The sequence below is a fragment of the Impatiens glandulifera genome, chromosome 3 (genome assembly GCF_907164915.1).
Source record: "Impatiens glandulifera chromosome 3, dImpGla2.1, whole genome shotgun sequence".
NCBI lineage: Eukaryota > Viridiplantae > Streptophyta > Magnoliopsida > Ericales > Balsaminaceae > Impatiens > Impatiens glandulifera.
Window position 1 is genome coordinate 50,399,839 of NC_061864.1, and position 18,010 is coordinate 50,417,848.

The following is an 18,010-nucleotide window of genomic DNA, read 5'->3' on the forward strand; positions in this document are numbered from 1 at the left end:
TGTAGTTACATCAAGACCAGTTCTTTGATCAGTATTGGAACCGGTGGAGTTAGAACCAACAATAGTATCATCCACAATAATAGGACTTGTGCCAGTATCAAGACCAATATAGCCGGGATTAGAAATTGTTGCACATTTTTCATCAGGACCGGTAGTAGCAAGTCCGGTAGCTTGAGTAGTTTCATGATCAGCAAGTCCAAGACCAAGCTTAATATGGTCAATATGGCTAGGAACAATAGCTTTATGAGAAGCTCTAGGACCGGTGTGTCTATGACCAGCTTTATTAGGACCGATACTCTGACCAGAACCGACGTTTTGAATAGGACCTATTCTTGAGAAAATAGAATCCCTAGGACCGATACCCTGAACATGACCAATATGATCAACGTTAGTAGGGTCAGCTTGTACCCTTACCCACTTCATTCTTTTTCCTATCTTCTTCCTTACCCTTATCTGTTCTTGCTTTTGGTTGCCCATCTTATCATCCTCAGTGCGTTCATTGCTATTAAGTTCAGACTTGTTCACATTTTTCTCAACTTGGGCCTGGTTAGTGTCATTGATATCGCCTACTTGAGTGTTGTTATTGGCCTTCGATTTTATATTATTATTGACTGGACATTTATTCATAGCGTGTGTGAAAGTGCTACACCATATACATCGATTTGGTTTCCATTTGTATTGTACTCCAATGTCAAATAAATTTCCCAGTCTATCTTTAAGTTCAAGCTTGATTGGAAGAGAGCTACTTAGATGGATTTCGACACTAACTCTGGCCACAGATGCACGCTCGTAGCCTTCCATTGCTGGGTCAAACATAAGTGGTTTTCCTATAATGCTTGAAATATAGGCCAGGCCCATTGGGTTGCACAGATGTGGTGGAACATTCTTGAGATTCACCCAGATTTGTTCAAGTTCAGGCAGTCTATGATTAATATTAAGTTCCTCGCTCCACTTGTACAACTTGAATCTTTTTCCCCTGATAAAAGTATACTCGCTCTCTATGATCGACTTTATTTTGCTTCCATTCCTGAAGGATAGAAAGTAGAATCTGTGATCATTGATTGTGATCCTCTCCAGACTAGAGGATTCCCACTGACCCATCAACGTTCTTTTAACCTCAGCAAATGGTGCCTTCATGTTGCCCATAAAATGACCAACTATGACAAACTCCCACGCTTTTACGCATTTTTCTTCAATTTCTGGTGGGAGCTCAAACCGGTGCGGATGATCAAGTGTAATTACCTTTGGGAATAAGGTGTCTATCTGGAATTTTCCCTTTTCTGGATCGCTCATGGAATTTCCATTCCACACCTTTCCTTCTTGCCAGGTTTTATTTGGGTTGCTCATGATTGTGTACACCTTTGTTTTATTACATTTCGAAATTTCCTTAATGGCGTCAACCGTCCACTTGATCACTTCATCTTATTGGTCTTTGTTGAAGAGATTCCAATTCTTTAGATAGTGACTGTTGAACGGAGCATTCAACTGATCATTTCTTTCTTGGGGCATCGTAATCTCTTGTTTATTAATTTGGAAAAATACGTTCTTCATCTGGTTTCTCAGTCCTGCCAAGTTTGCTACACTAGTAAAAAAAGGTCAATATCAACGGTTTTTACTGTTGTTATTAAACAAAAAATGGTTAGTATTGAGTAATAACAACAGCTCAAAAAGCGGTTGACATCCGTTACTAGAGCCTCCGTAGGCATTGCTCAAACATGAAATATCAACCATTTTGGGGCGGTTGTTATTACTCAATAATAACCGTTTTGTTATTAAGAAATATCAACCGTTTACATGCAATTGTTATTAAGCAATATCAACCGTTTTAAAAAATGTTGTCATTACTCAATATTAACCATTTTGTAGGTGGTTGTTATTAAGACCTATAAAAGTGGTTGTAATTTCTAAATTATAATGGTTGTTGACATTTTTTATTCTGAATTTATAAAAAAATATTTCAATTATTTAACTAAAAATCACTTTAAAATAAATTTAATTATTTTATACAAAATTTCAAATGACAAGATAATTTTTAAATATAATTCTAAAATTAACATTAAAATAATTTAATTCCATTACATACAAATAATACATTTAAATAAAAAAAATTCATAATACAAAAAATAAAAAATAATAATTCGATCTTCATCTTCTATCATTTATTTCTTCTTCCTTGATCTTCTATCTCTTCTTTCTTGATCTTGATCTTCTATCATTTTTTTCATAATTAACTACCTCCTCTTTTTTATAATTAATTCCGTCCAAATTTAGTATACCTACGTATAAAGATATTTACAACATAAATAATTAACATTAAAGTTAATAATATAAACATTGTTGGAGAAATCTGTTTAATCTATTTAACAACTTCTTATTTTATCTCAAAAACCTAATTATACAATGATAATGAGAAAGGAATTAAGATTTTATTGATTTGAAGGAGGAGAGTTGTCGCTGGGATTTGAGAGCATAGGATTGAGGGTTGAGGGATGAGAGAGAGATTGAGGATGGGATTTGAGAGCATAGGATTAAGGGTTGAGGGATGAGAGAGAGATTGAGGAGTTGAGGGATGAAAGAGAGATTGAGGAGAGAATAAGTAATCGAGGTCATAAAAATAAAATAAAGGTTGTGGGAAGAGAGGTGATTGAGGAGAGAAGAAGTTATCGAGGTTAAAGAGAAGTTATCAGATAATGGAGAATTAATAAATTAATTATTTTGTATAACAACCCAAGATTTTAATGATATTTTATTATTTATTTTAATTATATATATATTATATTTAACAAATTTAATTACTTAAATATTATATATATATATATATATTAACTATTAAATTTTATTTATATATATATATTAACTATTAAATATTATATATAAATATAAATTATTAAATTCAAAATACTAAAAAAATATTTAATATGAACTATTTTTAAAATGGTAATATTATATATATTTACTCTATTAAATAACAAATCAAATTAAGTTATATAAAAATTTTAAATTTTAAATATTTTATTAAATAAATATAAATATTTCAAATTTAATTATATATATATATATATATTTATTTTATTACATAAAATATGAAATTATATTATGTTTTTAAATTTAAAATATATTATCATAAAATTTTAATTTTTTTACTTATTATTATTATTATTTAGTATTTATATTATATATATATAATTCATATAATTAATTATTAATAAATTCATATATATTTATATAAATAATTATTAATATATTTTAAATTTAATAAAAATATATGATTATATATCTTTCCTAGTTTCTCTCTAATCTCTCTCCACTTATTAATTTTTTTCTTTAAATCTTAAATTTTAATTTCTCCTTTTTAATAATATTTTTTTATTCTTATTAAATATTAAAATTTATTAATATTTATATTTTTCATAAACACTAAAATTTTTAATATTTTTATTTTTACTTTCCCTAAAAAAATATTCCTTCGTGTATATATTTTTTTTTATCTTATCTCACTTTTATTTCTCATATTAAATAAATAAAAATAACTCAAAAATTACAAATAAATTCTCATAACAACTTTTAATAAAAATATTGAATTTTTTTTTACTAAGAACAAAATTTATTCAAACATTTTGATGCAATAATAAAATATAATATATATTTCCTCATTTATATCAACAGTTTTTAAAATGGTTGATATAGATTTAGTCAATATCAACGGTTTTTTAAAGTGGTTGATATAGATGTGGTTAATATCAACGGTTTTTAAAACTGTTAATATAGAGTGGGTCAATATCAACCATTTTAAAATTCCGTTAATATAGATGAGTTAATATCAACCGTTTTAAGAGCGGTTGATATTGACCCCCTTTATATCAACGGTTTTTGAAACTGTTGATATAGAGTGGAGTCAATATCAACCGTTTTAAAATTCCGTTAATATAGATGAGTTAATATCAACCGTTTTTAAGAGCGGTTGATATTGACCCCCTTTATATTAACGATTTTTAAAACGGTTGGTATTACCCATTTAATATCAACCGATGAACAAACGGTTACTATTTTTGATTTTTTTACTAGTGCTATTTCGTTTTTCCTCATTGACCATGTTGGACTAGTAGTAGGATCCTTGTTATCAACCTAAGTATTTTCTTTGCCAGGAATTGGAGTAGTAGGAGGAGCTGAGGAGATGACTGTTTTAGGGATGTTATCTTTCCTGACTTGTTTGTTCTTTTCGGCCCATCTAACCCTTGTATTTCCCACAAAACTGTTGCCTTCAATTGTTCCAATCTTCTTTAGAATATCCCTTTAGTGCTCTTCTCTTGTGTATCAGTTTTCCTCTTTTGAATGCTGTCAATTGGCATTTCATGATCCAGATTAACGAGTGGAGAAACCGCACCCAGGTTCATTAACTCCGGGTTAGCCTTGGGTGTCACGATTTCCTTGGGATTTACTTTAATATTCTTCTTAGAACTTGAGTTATTTGCCTTTATTTTTTTCATTTCTTTGATTTTCTATCCATTCTTACCCTTCTTAGCTGTTTTAAAATTATTCGATCCTATTTCTTGATCGATCTTTTCAATTTCAGCACTTGTTTTGGAAGAATTATGCCTCTTTACTTTTGGTTTGATCTTTGTTGTCGACATCTTCTTCATGGACCTATGATATTTGAGGTCGCATATTATTGTTTCATCATAGTTAGTGCTATTGTCTGATTCTAAATCAACATCTATGCTTTGGTTCTTTTGATTCGACTGGTGGCTCATAGCTTTGATAGTAGATTTATTATCTTGGCGATTAGGACCGGTCGAAGGTGGATATGTGATGTTAGGACCGGCATTTAAAGAGATTGGAACGACATTAGAAGAGATAGGACCGACATTAGAAGAGCTAGGACCAGCATTTGAAGAGCTATGACCGGCGTTTGAAGAGCTAGGACCGGCATTTGAAGAGCTAGGACCGGCATTTGAAGAGATAAGACCAATGCCATGAGTAGTTTTAGTGTGTCCAGGATCGGCGTGTTCAGGATCAATGACTTAAATATTCATGTTATCCACCTTTTTTAGACCCAACTTTTTAGCAACCAAATTATCTTTTTCAGACCCAACCAAGCGAAAACCGTTGGCTAACCCCATATCAGACCCGGCCAAGCGAAAATCGTTGGCTAACCCCTCATCAGACCCAGCCAAGCAAAAACTGTTGGCTAATTCTTCCAGTTTCATACATTCTTCATCTCTTATACCCTGACTTATATTCTGACCCAACTTATTTGTAGCTTCCATTGGATCCATATCCAGACTCAGATTTTCAAACAGATTGTCATTCATGATGTCATCAATCAACGAATCAATATAATTTTCAGTCAAGCTTTCACCATTGGCTATACCAATCAAGTTCAGTTCATCATCCTTTAGATTTGTATTATTAGGCTTTTCTGATTTAGCTTAATTTATTTCCATGAATAGTTCCAACTCAGATCCAATTTCTTCAGTGTTTCCAGATTCTGTTAGACTATGTCCTTTAATAGTTTCAGTTAGATGTGCAGGCTGTTTAGAAGATCCTGCAATTTTAGCCTCAGTTTCAGAATCCTAGGAACATTTAGTGTCTTCTGTCCAACCTTTTTCAAGCCTAGTACATAGTCTGGATATCTGACTTTCCATTTGATCCTTAGTAGGACATGTAGACTTGCATTCTAATCATTAATGGAACCCAAGACTTTTAGATTTGCAAGATTTCTCATTGCAGAACAAGACTCTGAAATTATATCCTTCTTTGGACCTAATGGACTTTGGGCAGCATATATCTCCAACCCTGTAGAGGCAATTTCAAAATGACCCATTTTGCCCAGTTCAGCATCCACTCTAGCAGGACCGGTAAAATTTGTTTTCTGATCTTTCTTTGCACCTGAATTTCCCAAACTGTCATGTTTTCCTGCTTCTAAAATTGACCCCGACCTTGTAATATTCTTTGAACCTATTAATTCTCGATCAGCAGTCTTATTCATCCCTATCATACTTACCTCAATAGGAACCCCAGTACCAACTTCAGTAGGATCATTCAAAACAGACATAAATGTCAGCATAATGTTTTCACCTGATTCAGAAACAAGCCCCAATTTTGAGCTTTCAATAGGACCCAATAAACCTGTACAATTTATGTCATTTTTCTGCATTACCTTAGAGCCTTTTTGACAGATTATCTTCAGCATTGGGACCGAATTTTCAGCACAAGCGACCCGATTGTCATCAATTTCAGCAAGACAAGATTTCAAATCCAATTTCCCAACAGAATAACCGGTCAGGTCTAGGGTACCAACCAGCGACCCTAACGGTCCATTCTGTGCAGCAAGTCCAGTAACAACAGAATTTTCTGGAATTAAAGTCCTATTATTTCTATATGTAGTACTATCTTTTCCTATCAATTCAATCCTATCATTTCTATTATGAACATGCATATCGTTATAGTATAAATCCCCAATAGAACTATTCTCATATAATTCATCAGCATGTGGAAAAGAACTCATACCCGATGATGTATTTGGCATAGAATCAATAAGCGCATCTTCTCCATTGTTTAGGACTTCATCCATGATTTTTGGCTTCTGTTTCCTGGGATTGTTAAGAGACCTGCAAGTTCGTCTATCAGACCTAGCCTTTCTGCTTGTCGACGGCCCCTTTAGCACCTTCTTAGGATCATCAGGGCGGACTTGAAGGACGCCCCTTGCCCGAGTAAATACACTAGACGGGCGCATACCAGTCATTGGAAAGATCAAGCGCAAACTGCCTAATCTTCAAAGGAGCCACAAAGGATGGAATTCTATAGCAAAGGGTGGGCACAAACAGCACGATTGGAAATCAATCGCACCGGAACAAGGGCTTGAAGATAATTGCTCAAACAAGAAAGGGTTTAAGCAATTTTGGAACAGTCTGTAGCTACGAAAGCTTCCTCCAGACCGAACACTTTATTTAAACGGCGAGAAAGCAGTTCAATGGAGACCTACCCGCGCCTCGCGGTGTGGTTTGATGTCCCGACCGAGGTCCGAACTAACTTGTAAACGAAAAGTGAGAAGAGGAGGGTGACCGACGCCGATTCGACGTCAAGTCTCTGCAGAAGGGGGTTTGACGAAATGCTCCGGTTAACGGTAAGAGAAGATGACCGCGATCATTCCATGCACAACAGAACACGTTCTAGAGGGCGCACGACAATCGATCGAAGATGTTGGTGGATGGCGACCGACTTCCGATGTAGAAGCGCGGTCGCGGCGAGAATCCGTGTTGTGTGTGTTGTTCGTGTCGATCGTGTCGAATGTGCCGATCATGCCGATTGTGCCGATCGTGTCGATTGTGCCGATCGTGCTGACAACGACCTAAATATCCGATTCAGAAACTATAATCGTGATTTCTCCCGATTCCTCCGTTCAAATTGAAATTCCTTCGGTCAGATTGTAGGGGGGAAAGAGACGCACCTGCTGGAGAAATTTAAGATCATTTCGACGTTAGAAGCTCCGGCGGCGTTGATGTGCCGATCGTGCCCGATGTGAGAAAAAAAATCTCTTGAGAAAATTTTTCTCGATTAGCCACATGTTATTGTATCAAATATGGTGATGCACTAATATCTTGAAAAACAATGAAACAAAGCAATGTCTCTCGATCCTCAGCTAATCATAATACCGAAGTATGACTACAACAGTTTGTGATCTCAAATGAATTTTATTTTTACTACAAGATATGAATGTCTCACTTACGTTACCAATTCCGATGTAGTGTGATAATCAAGCGACAATACATATCGCTAAAAATCCAGTTATTCATGAATGTACAAAGAATCTAGACATAGACTGTCATCTTATATGTGATCATTTCAAACAAGGTTTTATTCTTCCTCAACATTTTTTTTCAAAGGTACAACAAGCCGATATTTTCACCAAACCATTGGATTCCGGCATTTTTTATCTACTTTAGGAAAAGATGAATCTTAGAGATCTACATCTTGAAGAGGGAATATCAGAATTATGTTAATTACAATTGTAAATTATATAAAAGTTAGCAATGCTTAACTATATTGAGTTTGTAATTAGTTGTTAGTATGTCTAATAACTTTATAGTCAAATTGTTTATTTTGTAAGAATCTAAGGACTATTTTAATAGTTTGTTAATAATATACAAAAGGGGTAGATGGAATCCTAGGAGCCATTGCTTTTTTCTCAATTGGTTTTTCATCCTCTAAACTTAACATTTAGATATCTTGTAGATTTCTTAAAGTGTCTAGATTCGAGGTAAAATGATGAGCAACACTAGAATAAGGTGGTTGGGTGAGGCTTTATAATTGAGGTTGTCATCATTTCTCCCCGAGCAGAATGTTTTGCTATCAATGATAACTAGCGACTTGATGATCATTCGATTACAAATTTGACAAATAAGATGTACTATACATGTAAAGACTATGTGTCCAAGTTTATCATAAATAGTACATTTTGAACAATTTTTTTTATTTTGACTTGCACGCGAACTGCCATAAAAAATATGTTTTAATAACCTCCTTATGTGGATCTTTTTTTAAGCCCGCTATTAGGGTTTAGGTAAAAAACACCCGTCAACGATTGAGTTGAGGAACCAAATGCTTGTCCTCCTCCTCGATTAGTACCGGCCTCGAATTTCGGGCTACCCTAGTCCTAAGAAGAAAAAGTTTGGATTTTTTTATTGACCTAGGTCTTGTTTAAAATTCTGATTAAAAAAAATGTTTTAGGTGAGATTTAAACCCAAACCAAATAAAACTTTTTTATTTTTATCTTAAATCACTGTACTATGAGAAATGATTAGTAGGGAGAATTTGGGAGAGTGAATTTAAAAGGAAATTACACGCAATCTGATTCACTGAAAAAATAAAAAAAAAATTATTTCTTCTCTCCTCATTATTTATCATTTTTTCTATAAATGTGTTGACATATCATTCCCTCTCACAAATTCTCTCTCCCTGTCACACCTCCTTTATTATAACTTTTTTTATTTAAAAATACAATACACATATCTTAATTTATCAAGAGATCACAACACGTGATTATTTTGATCAGACTTTAGGGTAATTAATGTAAACGATCGATATATCTTTTTTAATGTAAGAGTTGACGGTTTTCTCTCTTCCTATTAAGGAGTAAGTCCCTCAACGATTATGCATGTGAAGTTCATCTCTTGATAGTCCTCGAAATTCAATCAAAATATTAAATTATTCTTATTTTATTTTTATAAAATTTAAATATTAAATCAATAAAATATGTGATCTTTTAAAAAAGTGTAGTTTTTAAAAACTATACTAGGTTATAAGGGGTAAGCGATTTGATTTTGTAGGTTTATTGACCGAAATGAACATTTAAAATGTTGACGTCGATTTAGTTTGAACCGTCAGAAGATATCAGTTTGATCCATTAACATATATTTTTATATATATACGCATACTTTCATATATATATATATATATATTATCTTTTAAATATTTAATTGATTTAAACTGTTGAAACGATTTGAGTGACGTAAAAAGATAAACCTAACCGTCGAAACAATTAGATAAAAAAAAAACGTAATAAATTCGATTTAGTCGATTCAATTTGATTTGTCTAGTCGGTTTACCTACCTTGCAAGAGTGGGACCACTCTCTTGACGCGGTGGAAACTAGGTTTTATGGAGTATTGTTAATTAATGCTAAGCACTATTAAATAATAATAATAATAAAATAAATTATTATTATTATTATAATGATAAGTGCAAAAGACACAGTGGCGGGGAATAAGAGTGAGAATATTACAGAGAATTGTAAAGGTGGAGATGAATTATAGAGAGAGAAATAATACAGTAATCGGCTGATTGGATTGATAGAGTAGTAGAAAAAGCGAAAACAGAGGATATAGAACGAGAATTTCGATACTAGAATTATCAAACGCCCGATTCAGAATTCATCCAAATGCTGCCGCCGCCGCAGCAGCAGCATCTTCGTTGAGATACTTCTCCCCTTCTAGTTCTTGGATCATCAAACAGTTACAGTACAGTCCAACTCTGTTTTGGATATTTGGAAGGGAGAGAGACGACTGAAAGTAGAGATGCTCTGTAGAATGATACCGAGGAAGACGAAGACAGGCAAAATTCCTGTTTATCTTAATGTTTACGATCTCACTCCTATCAATGGTTACGCTTACTGGCTTGGACTCGGCGTCTACCATTCCGGTGTGCAAGGTTCACTCCAATTCTATCTTTCGATTTTTGTTTCTTAGATCTATACGTACGAGGGTTTTAGGACAAGTTTTGATCTTGTGGCTTATTCAGGAGGAAATTTTGCATCTTACTGTTTAGGGTCTTTCTCGCTGCCTGTTTATCAGATAATTGTGTATATCTGAGGAATATGTTAGGTTAATTTAATACAATTTGGAATTCCCCATTTCAACATTACTGTCTGTTTATGAACTCAATTGGGGTTCTTTGGTAGATTCTGAACTTCTATAATTGTGTATATCCAATGGTGAATTGAGTAATATGTTAGCTTAATTAATACAATTGGAATATGTTATCCTTGTCTATTTCATTTTCAATGAATTAGATTTGCCTAATCAGTAAAAGTTCCCTTATACAAATCAAGATCAGTTTAAGCAAACAATGTTCTGAATTCACTTATTTTTCTTAAATTTTGGTAGTTAATGGAGTTGAATATGCTTTTGGTGCTCATGAACGTCCTACAACTGGAATATTTGAAGTAGAACCAAAGAAATGTCCAGGTTTCACATTCAGAAAATCGATCTTAATTGGAAAGACAGATATGGGTCCTAAAGAGGTTCGTTCACTGATGGAGAAGCTTGCAGATGATTATTCAGGAAACACATATCATCTCATCACCAAGAACTGCAACCACTTCTGTAATGATGCGTCTCTCAGTTTGACTGGTAAACCAATTCCTAGATGGGTTAATCGTCTTGCTCGTCTTGGTAAGAAATTCTTTGCTCGATATCACATTGTAGTTATCCTTAGTGTGGGTTTTTAAATTATTGGTTTATATTATAGGAGTAAAATAAGGTTGGTTCTTGCTTAGTGTATACGTATTTTGCATATATCTATAAGATTAGCCTTTATCAGTTTGCTTTAGATCTGGTTTTGCTATATTTTATTGCCCTATGAACTTCAAACTTAGATAATTTTCATTATTGAACTTGTATTAGTTGCTCCTCATCATTGCATTCTCTCATTGAGTGTAACTTAATACATTCATTTTAAATAAACGAAATGATAAAGAATTTCAGTTAAAATAAATGCCCTGATTTACACACGAGAGAGTGCAATGATGAACAATTAATGCAGGTTGAATGAAAAGATTTTGAATTTGAAGTACATTTGACAAGGATAAGCAAACATAGAAAAATTTACAAAAGGGAAAGGTCATCTTGCTTATTCAACTTCTTCAAGAAGTAAGATAACCTTTCCTTTTCGTAATTTTCTTGTACAAAAAAGGAATTGAGATTAATAGGCTGCAAAACTTTTACAAATGGCTCAACATACTTGTCTTCATTATTTGGTTAACTCCTTTAATGTCTTGATATGCTTTTCAGAAATAATTTTATTTTTGTTAAAATCGATTAAAAAGTATAAAATGAAAACGAGCTTGACACAAGTTGAGAAAACAAAATTAACTTTAGATACAAGTTCAGAACCAAAATAAACTTGGTTACAGTTATTCTTAAATTCTTACTATGCTTAGTGTAATATTTTATTTTCTCGGTTCAACTGCTTATCGATGTATAGAAACATATCATACAATTATTCATGACATTTTTTTTCAAGGGTTTCTTTGCAATTGTGTTCTTCCTGCTGGTCTGAATGAGGGCAAGGTGAGGGTGCAACAAGTTAAAGTACAAAACAAGGGTTTGGATGAGAAGAAGTTGAGGAGCAATTCAACTCGGATCTTATTTTCCTCTAGTCCTGGGGCTGCTTCATTATCACCGTCGGGTTCAGAATCATCGGCTAAAACAAAAGTTAATAGTAACAAACAACGATCTATTAGTCGTACTCGATCTCATTCTTCATCTTCAAGTAAGAAATAGAGAGGCATAACAGTATTATACTTTTTACTATTCCTAGAAATGAAAAAAACTGGAAAAAATGGCCATTGTTTCCTTTGAACTTACAAAAACTGGATCAACATGTTTAGTTCTGTTATAATTCTGAAGTGGAAATTTGGTATATTTTGTATTCTATTTCTTTTCTAGCTTGATTTCAATGACAAATTAAACCCCTGGGTAGAGAAACTGAGAAAATACACTATAAAAACTGACTTGTAATAAGTGAGATTGAACATATCAACAACCAACATGTTTGCATTGGCCCACAATCTCTAATTACCTGTGTGTTGTTTGGGTTAAGTTTTGAGAATCCAGTGTTTCTTCTTTCTTTTTTTAATGAAATACCTTTAGTTTGGAAATAGAGATAAGGAGAGAAGTGTAAAATTGAAAAAATATACGGAAGGTTAACAAATTAGGGTAATTCAAGTGATAAAAGTCATCCCAGCAACAAAAGGTGAATATATCGGTCTTTGGTTTGAACCTGTTAGACGTGAATTGATAAAAATCATCCCAGCAACAAAAGGTGAATATATCGGTTTTGGTTATCAAATCATCCCAGCAACAAAAGGTGAATATATCGGTTTTGGTTCGAACCTGTTAGACGGCAAGTTCTGCTCGTCTGGTTAGGTATGTTTGCGGGCGGTGTGTTTAACCCGCGAAAATTAATCAAGGAGAAAGTAAAAAAATAATAATCTATGCCTAAAATATCAAAAGTCTCACAAAAAAAAAAAGATTTTTTTTTTAACGAAAATAAATATGTTAAAATATATATATATATATATATATATATTTGTTAAAAGATAATCTAATCAAATTGAGATATATGTTCTTAGGGCATTTGTACCAGCTTCCCTATTTTGTATCCCTAAAAATAATATAAAATAATAATATCCATATTTTAGAGAATCAAAATATAAATTATTCTACATCAGCTTCCTTATCTTTATCATTTAAATATTCATTAAAACAACCAACTTTTCAACCGTAATCCCTAAATATAAAGATTCACTGTTCATCGTCCCTAAAAAATTATAAGGATAAGAAATTTGATAAAGCATTTTTTTTACAACTTTTATGTTATTTATCTTTATAATAGAGATAAAACACTTTTAAGGATTCTGCTACAAATGTCCTTATTATTAAAAAATAATAATATATATTTAATATAGATAAAATCCAGATGGAAGATCTCTATACCAAATATATATTTAATATAGATAAAATCCACGTTATAATCTGAATATATAAAAAAAGGGAGATTATTTTCAGTTTTAATTTTTATCAATTTATTGATGAGATCATGATTATTAAGACAAAATTCTATTTTGAAAAAGAAAAAATCCTCACAAACAGATTGGTTGGATTGAAATGATCATAATTAGATTAAAAATAACTGACCTGCCAATGGATTTGAATTTACATGAGATTATTATTCCTGCTGCTAAAAGAAAGAAAAATAAATTGCAGATATACATAACATATAAAGAAATAACCAAATCTGTGCATGACAAAAAAGAATTACTGGATGTAATTAAATGCATAAAATCCGTGATAACGGTTAGGAATTATTCTCTTAGAGTACCACCAAGCTCAAAGGGAACTAGAGGAACGAGCGAATGCAAAACATCCTTAATCAAAGGACGATAAATTGGTTCCGATTGCACACACAATACAGCTACAGCCGCAACCTGAATAAAATCCCCATCAGTTTCAATTATCGACAAAAATCAGCAACAAAATGTTCTAAACAAACCTGATATAAGTGTTTTAAATCCATCGTATCTTTTATCACAGGATCGACGATTGTTGGGAGCATCGTTCTATCAGTCAGCTGAGGCATAGCCTAAAAAAGGAATGAATTTATGAATTTACAAGCTTTTGTCATTGTGCTTGGATGACTAACTCTAAAATAAATCTGTTTTTTATTCAAATGGGGTTGAAAGAAATAGTACCCATGTAACAATTGACTGGCATTTAGCTGGAGCAAGTTTCTCTAATGGCTTTCTTCCAAGTAGAAGCTCCAAAAGTACAATTCCAAAAGCATACACATCACTTTTATCAGTCAAAATACCTAAATCAAACCAAACAAACATTTAAATGATGATGTTGATAAGCACAAATGACAAAACCATAAGATTTAACCGATGCTTACCATCTAAAAGATACTCGGGCGCAACATACCCCACAGTACCCGAGAGCTTCACGCTTTTCTTCTTTTGGGTCCCATCGGTGATTGCAAGACCAAAATCTGAAATCTGAAAATCCAAACACAAACACAAAATTTGTCAAAACTTGTATGACTTCTCCTTGAAGAAATTGAAATTGTTACCTTGGCATTGAAGTTTGAATCAAGAAGGATATTTGATGATTTCAAATCTCTATGAATTATAGATGGTTTACACTGATTATGTAGATATTCAAGTCCCCTGAAAGATTCATATTATAAATGATGATCAAAATCAACTCATGAACAAAAATGGATTTCATTTAGTAAACTGACCTTGCAGTATCAAATGCAATCTTGACTCGACGATGCCATGATAAGGAAGATCCATGTGAAGAACCTAAATCAAACCAAAAACCGAAAACCAAACTCAATAATGTCTTTAATTTACTCTTTCTGTGGATTCTATGAACAAATTGGTAGCTTTTTTACCATGTAAATGAACTTCCAATGACCTGTTTTGCATCAATTCATAAACCAGAAGCCTTGTTTCGCCATGGATGCTGTAACCTAATAAAGAAATTATATTTGGATGCTGCGCTTTACTCAACAAGGTCACTTCAGTCTGTAATTTCAATCCAGAAATCAAAAACAATCTCCAAGAACAATGGTGTAAGAAATTTGATTGATTGATTAATACCTCGAATTCTCTAATGGCATCTTGAGTAGTACCGTTTAGTTTCTTCACAGCAGCTTGTAAATTGTTAGGTAAATCAGCTTTATAAACATGTCCAAAACCACCGATTCCCAAAATACTATCTTCTTCAAAGTTCTTCGTTCCTAATTCGAGTTGATCGTACGCCATTAAAGTTACTGGGTTCTTTTCAGAACTCGACTTTTTCAATGAATACGATTCAATTGAGCCAGTAGACCATTTCTGATGAACTTTGAACAACTTCCTTCTCTGATAAATCCAGAAACATAAGAGCGAGAATAAGATGACACAAATCGCGGTGGATGAAACAATGACGGCTATAAAAAACCTTCTTTTGGAATTCATCGGATTGTTAAGGAAGATGAAGATGATGTTAAATCTGAAACTGGGTTCGATTTATGAAGAGATGGGTAAAGGAGATAAGGAAAGAATGGGTGTGAGTGTGACTGATGTACGAAAGAAGGAACAAAAAGTTGATACGGAGGAAACACGGGATGTGAAGTTGGATTCTTCCTCGATTAGGTTAAATGTTTCTGATGAAGAAGAAGGATGACCACTGTAAAAAAGAAGAAGAAATGAGAGTGAAGAGAAGGAAGAAGAAGAAGTGGTTGAAACTGAAAATGAAGTCACCAACAATGACAACAATAATGGACCATTTCCTTAATAGCTATAGAGGCTGTATTATCCCTACCAAAGAAGATGAAAGTGATGGATCAACATTATCATTTCTTACATCAATTTTCAAAAAAACAATCTAGGTCAAATTTTTTTCTATTTTTTACTTGGGTTTATTTTCGAGATGACATGACTACATTAAGAATAACATTGTAATTCGTCGGGTGGTTTTCGATAACTAAATGGGACTAAGATGATATTTGTGTCGTATGTTTCGAACACTAACCAATACAACTAAATTAGATGTGTAATCTCACTAGTATATTTATTTAACTTATATATTTTATAAGAGTTTGAAGTTTAGTTTTTTAATAAAATATTAATTTTCAATATATTATAATATAATTATATAATTTTACATCTATCTATACACATCCTCATAGTCCATGTTTAGTTATGGTGTTTTTGCTGAAGAATAATCTAAACTTAATATATATATCTTAAGCAAATTTTAAGTGTGAAGACTTGAACTAACTAAATATGAGTCTTCATATTATTAGTTTAGTAGTACTTTGTTATTTATTTTTATTTAACCACCTTGATTAATTTCTAAACTAGGCTAACCATAACATGTTGTATAAATTATATATAAATATGTAAAAATAATTGCACAAAAAGGATATCCGAATAAAGGTTCTTCAAATTAAGAGTTTACTTAAAATCGATAATTAGTTGTAAACTCGTAAAATCGAAAGTTTATTTGAAATCGTAAAAGTCAAATTTGAAAAAAAAAATATTAGTTATATATTATTTTTTATATATAATTAAGTATTTTATACCTTAAAATGAAATTTTATATATTTAAATATAAATTAATTAAAAAATAATAATAAATAAATAATACTATAAATTAATTATATTAATTTATTTGAATATATAATAACTTTTTTTTAATTTATAAATATAATTTTTTTTTATGTAAAATGGTATAAAATCGTAAAATCAAGTAAAATTTATTTATTTAAAAGTTTATCTAAAATTAGACTATTAACATTTTTTAAAATCGTAATATTTTAAGGATTAATTCGATATTTTAACCGTTTTATCTAGATCTAAAATAATGTAAAAATATATATTTAACAAGTCCATATAAACTACTCATATATCCAATTCAATTGAGTTTGATATGGTTTTTATATACACATTTATCAAATAAAAATTAAATTATTTTAACCGGTCAATCTATATATTTTTTCGACATTAAATAAACTATATTTGTTCATCTTCCACTTACTCTTTTGCATTAATGGTTTAGGTTTAGAAACCCATAATTGTCTCATTTTTAAATAGAATGCAGCCAAGAAAAATTAAGTGTATAACTTTTTGGATAAGCTAAATCACTTGGAATGATGTTATGGTTTCACCTAACTATGAATACAATAATAATATTATTAATATTAATTAATGTTGTCTTTTAACAGGTAAAATTAGGTAATAGTACTCAACTAACCATGTTATAAAGTATTAATTGTCCCATCACTTTTATATTTATTAGATCAGATCAACATTTTAAAATTATTATCTTTATTTTCAGATGTGAGTACAAAGAATCAAAAGATGAAAATGTAACCAAAAAAAGTGAAAGTAGATGTTAGCATCACATGATCACAAGGCAAACAGTCCAAATAAAAAAGGACAAGTGAAAGTTGAAACATCCATATGACAACTGTAAAAATGAAAATTAGGACTCATGATTCAACTCTTTATCTCCCATTGAGCTCTTCAAATATGATTGAATGGATCTTTTATAGAAACCTCTCATTCCAAATAGCTAACCAAATGATGATAGTGATATGGATTGTCAACCCTTTTGAGTAATTTATTAGTCATTAATATAAAATCTCCTTTTTTTAGAATGTATTTATTAATAAGAATGTTAATAGTGGATTGCTTGACAAGAGAGGAACAAAAGAGTAATTGAGAATAAAGTTCGTCCAGCTAGATTTCTTCAGAGTTTCTCTTATCACCATTTCTTGGCAGATATCCATAACAGAAAACCGATCATCTCAGCCGGATGTATTATTGATTTTTTAATGAACTTCAAAGGAGATAGTTCATTCATCGTGCTCGACTTTGCGCATTGAAACTCGTGGACATCATTTCCTTTTTGGTTTTATTTAATATATTTGAAATTCCTAAATTAGTGAATTTCAATATAATAAATATAATCAATTTAATATAATATTGGAGATTCCTAAATTAATTTATCTCAATATGATAATCTTGTATATATATATTTTAAATTTTTTGAATGAGAATGACAACGTATTGTATTCCTTTATGGTATCAGAGCCTATGTTTTTTTTCTTCTTATCTCTTCCGATGCGCCCTAACATAACGGTCCATTTTCTCTTTTACCTTCATTCTCTCTTCAATC

At 31.8% G+C, this 18,010-nt stretch overlaps 2 protein-coding genes across 2 annotated transcripts; one reads left to right on the forward strand and one right to left on the reverse strand.

Annotated features, from left to right (window-relative positions):
- Nucleotides 1-9,801: 9,801 nt before the first annotated feature.
- LOC124931654 (deSI-like protein At4g17486) lies at nt 9,802-12,199 on the forward strand. The gene is made up of 3 exons (XM_047472169.1): nt 9,802-10,208; nt 10,664-10,951; nt 11,802-12,199. Exons 1-3 carry the CDS (start codon nt 10,076-10,078, stop codon nt 12,059-12,061), a joined length of 681 nt encoding a protein of 226 aa, XP_047328125.1. The 5' UTR covers nt 9,802-10,075; the 3' UTR covers nt 12,062-12,199.
- Nucleotides 12,200-13,621: 1,422 nt separating this feature from the next.
- On the reverse strand, nt 13,622-15,537 carry LOC124931191 (probable receptor-like protein kinase At1g80640). Its single transcript, XM_047471587.1, has 8 exons — nt 14,944-15,537; nt 14,736-14,868; nt 14,580-14,643; nt 14,409-14,505; nt 14,232-14,334; nt 14,032-14,150; nt 13,833-13,922; nt 13,622-13,767 (listed from the first exon to the last, which is right to left on the reverse strand). Exons 1-8 carry the CDS (start codon nt 15,301-15,303, stop codon nt 13,645-13,647), a joined length of 1,089 nt encoding a protein of 362 aa, XP_047327543.1. The 5' UTR covers nt 15,304-15,537; the 3' UTR covers nt 13,622-13,644.
- Nucleotides 15,538-18,010: the final 2,473 nt, after the last annotated feature.

Excerpts from the sequence above, each read along its gene's own strand:
- LOC124931654 (XM_047472169.1), top strand. The coding sequence starts at position 10,076 with ATGCTCTGTAGAATGATACCGAGGAAGACGAAGACAGGCAAAATTCCT. Across the intron at positions 10,209-10,663 it reads CTACCATTCCGGTGTGCAAG|TTAATGGAGTTGAATATGCT; the intron begins GTTCACTCCAAT and ends AAATTTTGGTAG. Across the intron at positions 10,952-11,801 it reads TAATCGTCTTGCTCGTCTTG|GGTTTCTTTGCAATTGTGTT; the intron begins GTAAGAAATTCT and ends TTTTTTTTCAAG.
- LOC124931191 (XM_047471587.1), bottom strand. The coding sequence starts at position 15,303 with ATGAATTCCAAAAGAAGGTTTTTTATAGCCGTCATTGTTTCATCCACC. Across the intron at positions 14,151-14,231 it reads GCCCGAGTATCTTTTAGATG|GTATTTTGACTGATAAAAGT; the intron begins GTAAGCATCGGT and ends GGTTTGATTTAG. Across the intron at positions 13,768-13,832 it reads ATTTAAAACACTTATATCAG|GTTGCGGCTGTAGCTGTATT; the intron begins GTTTGTTTAGAA and ends GATTTTATTCAG.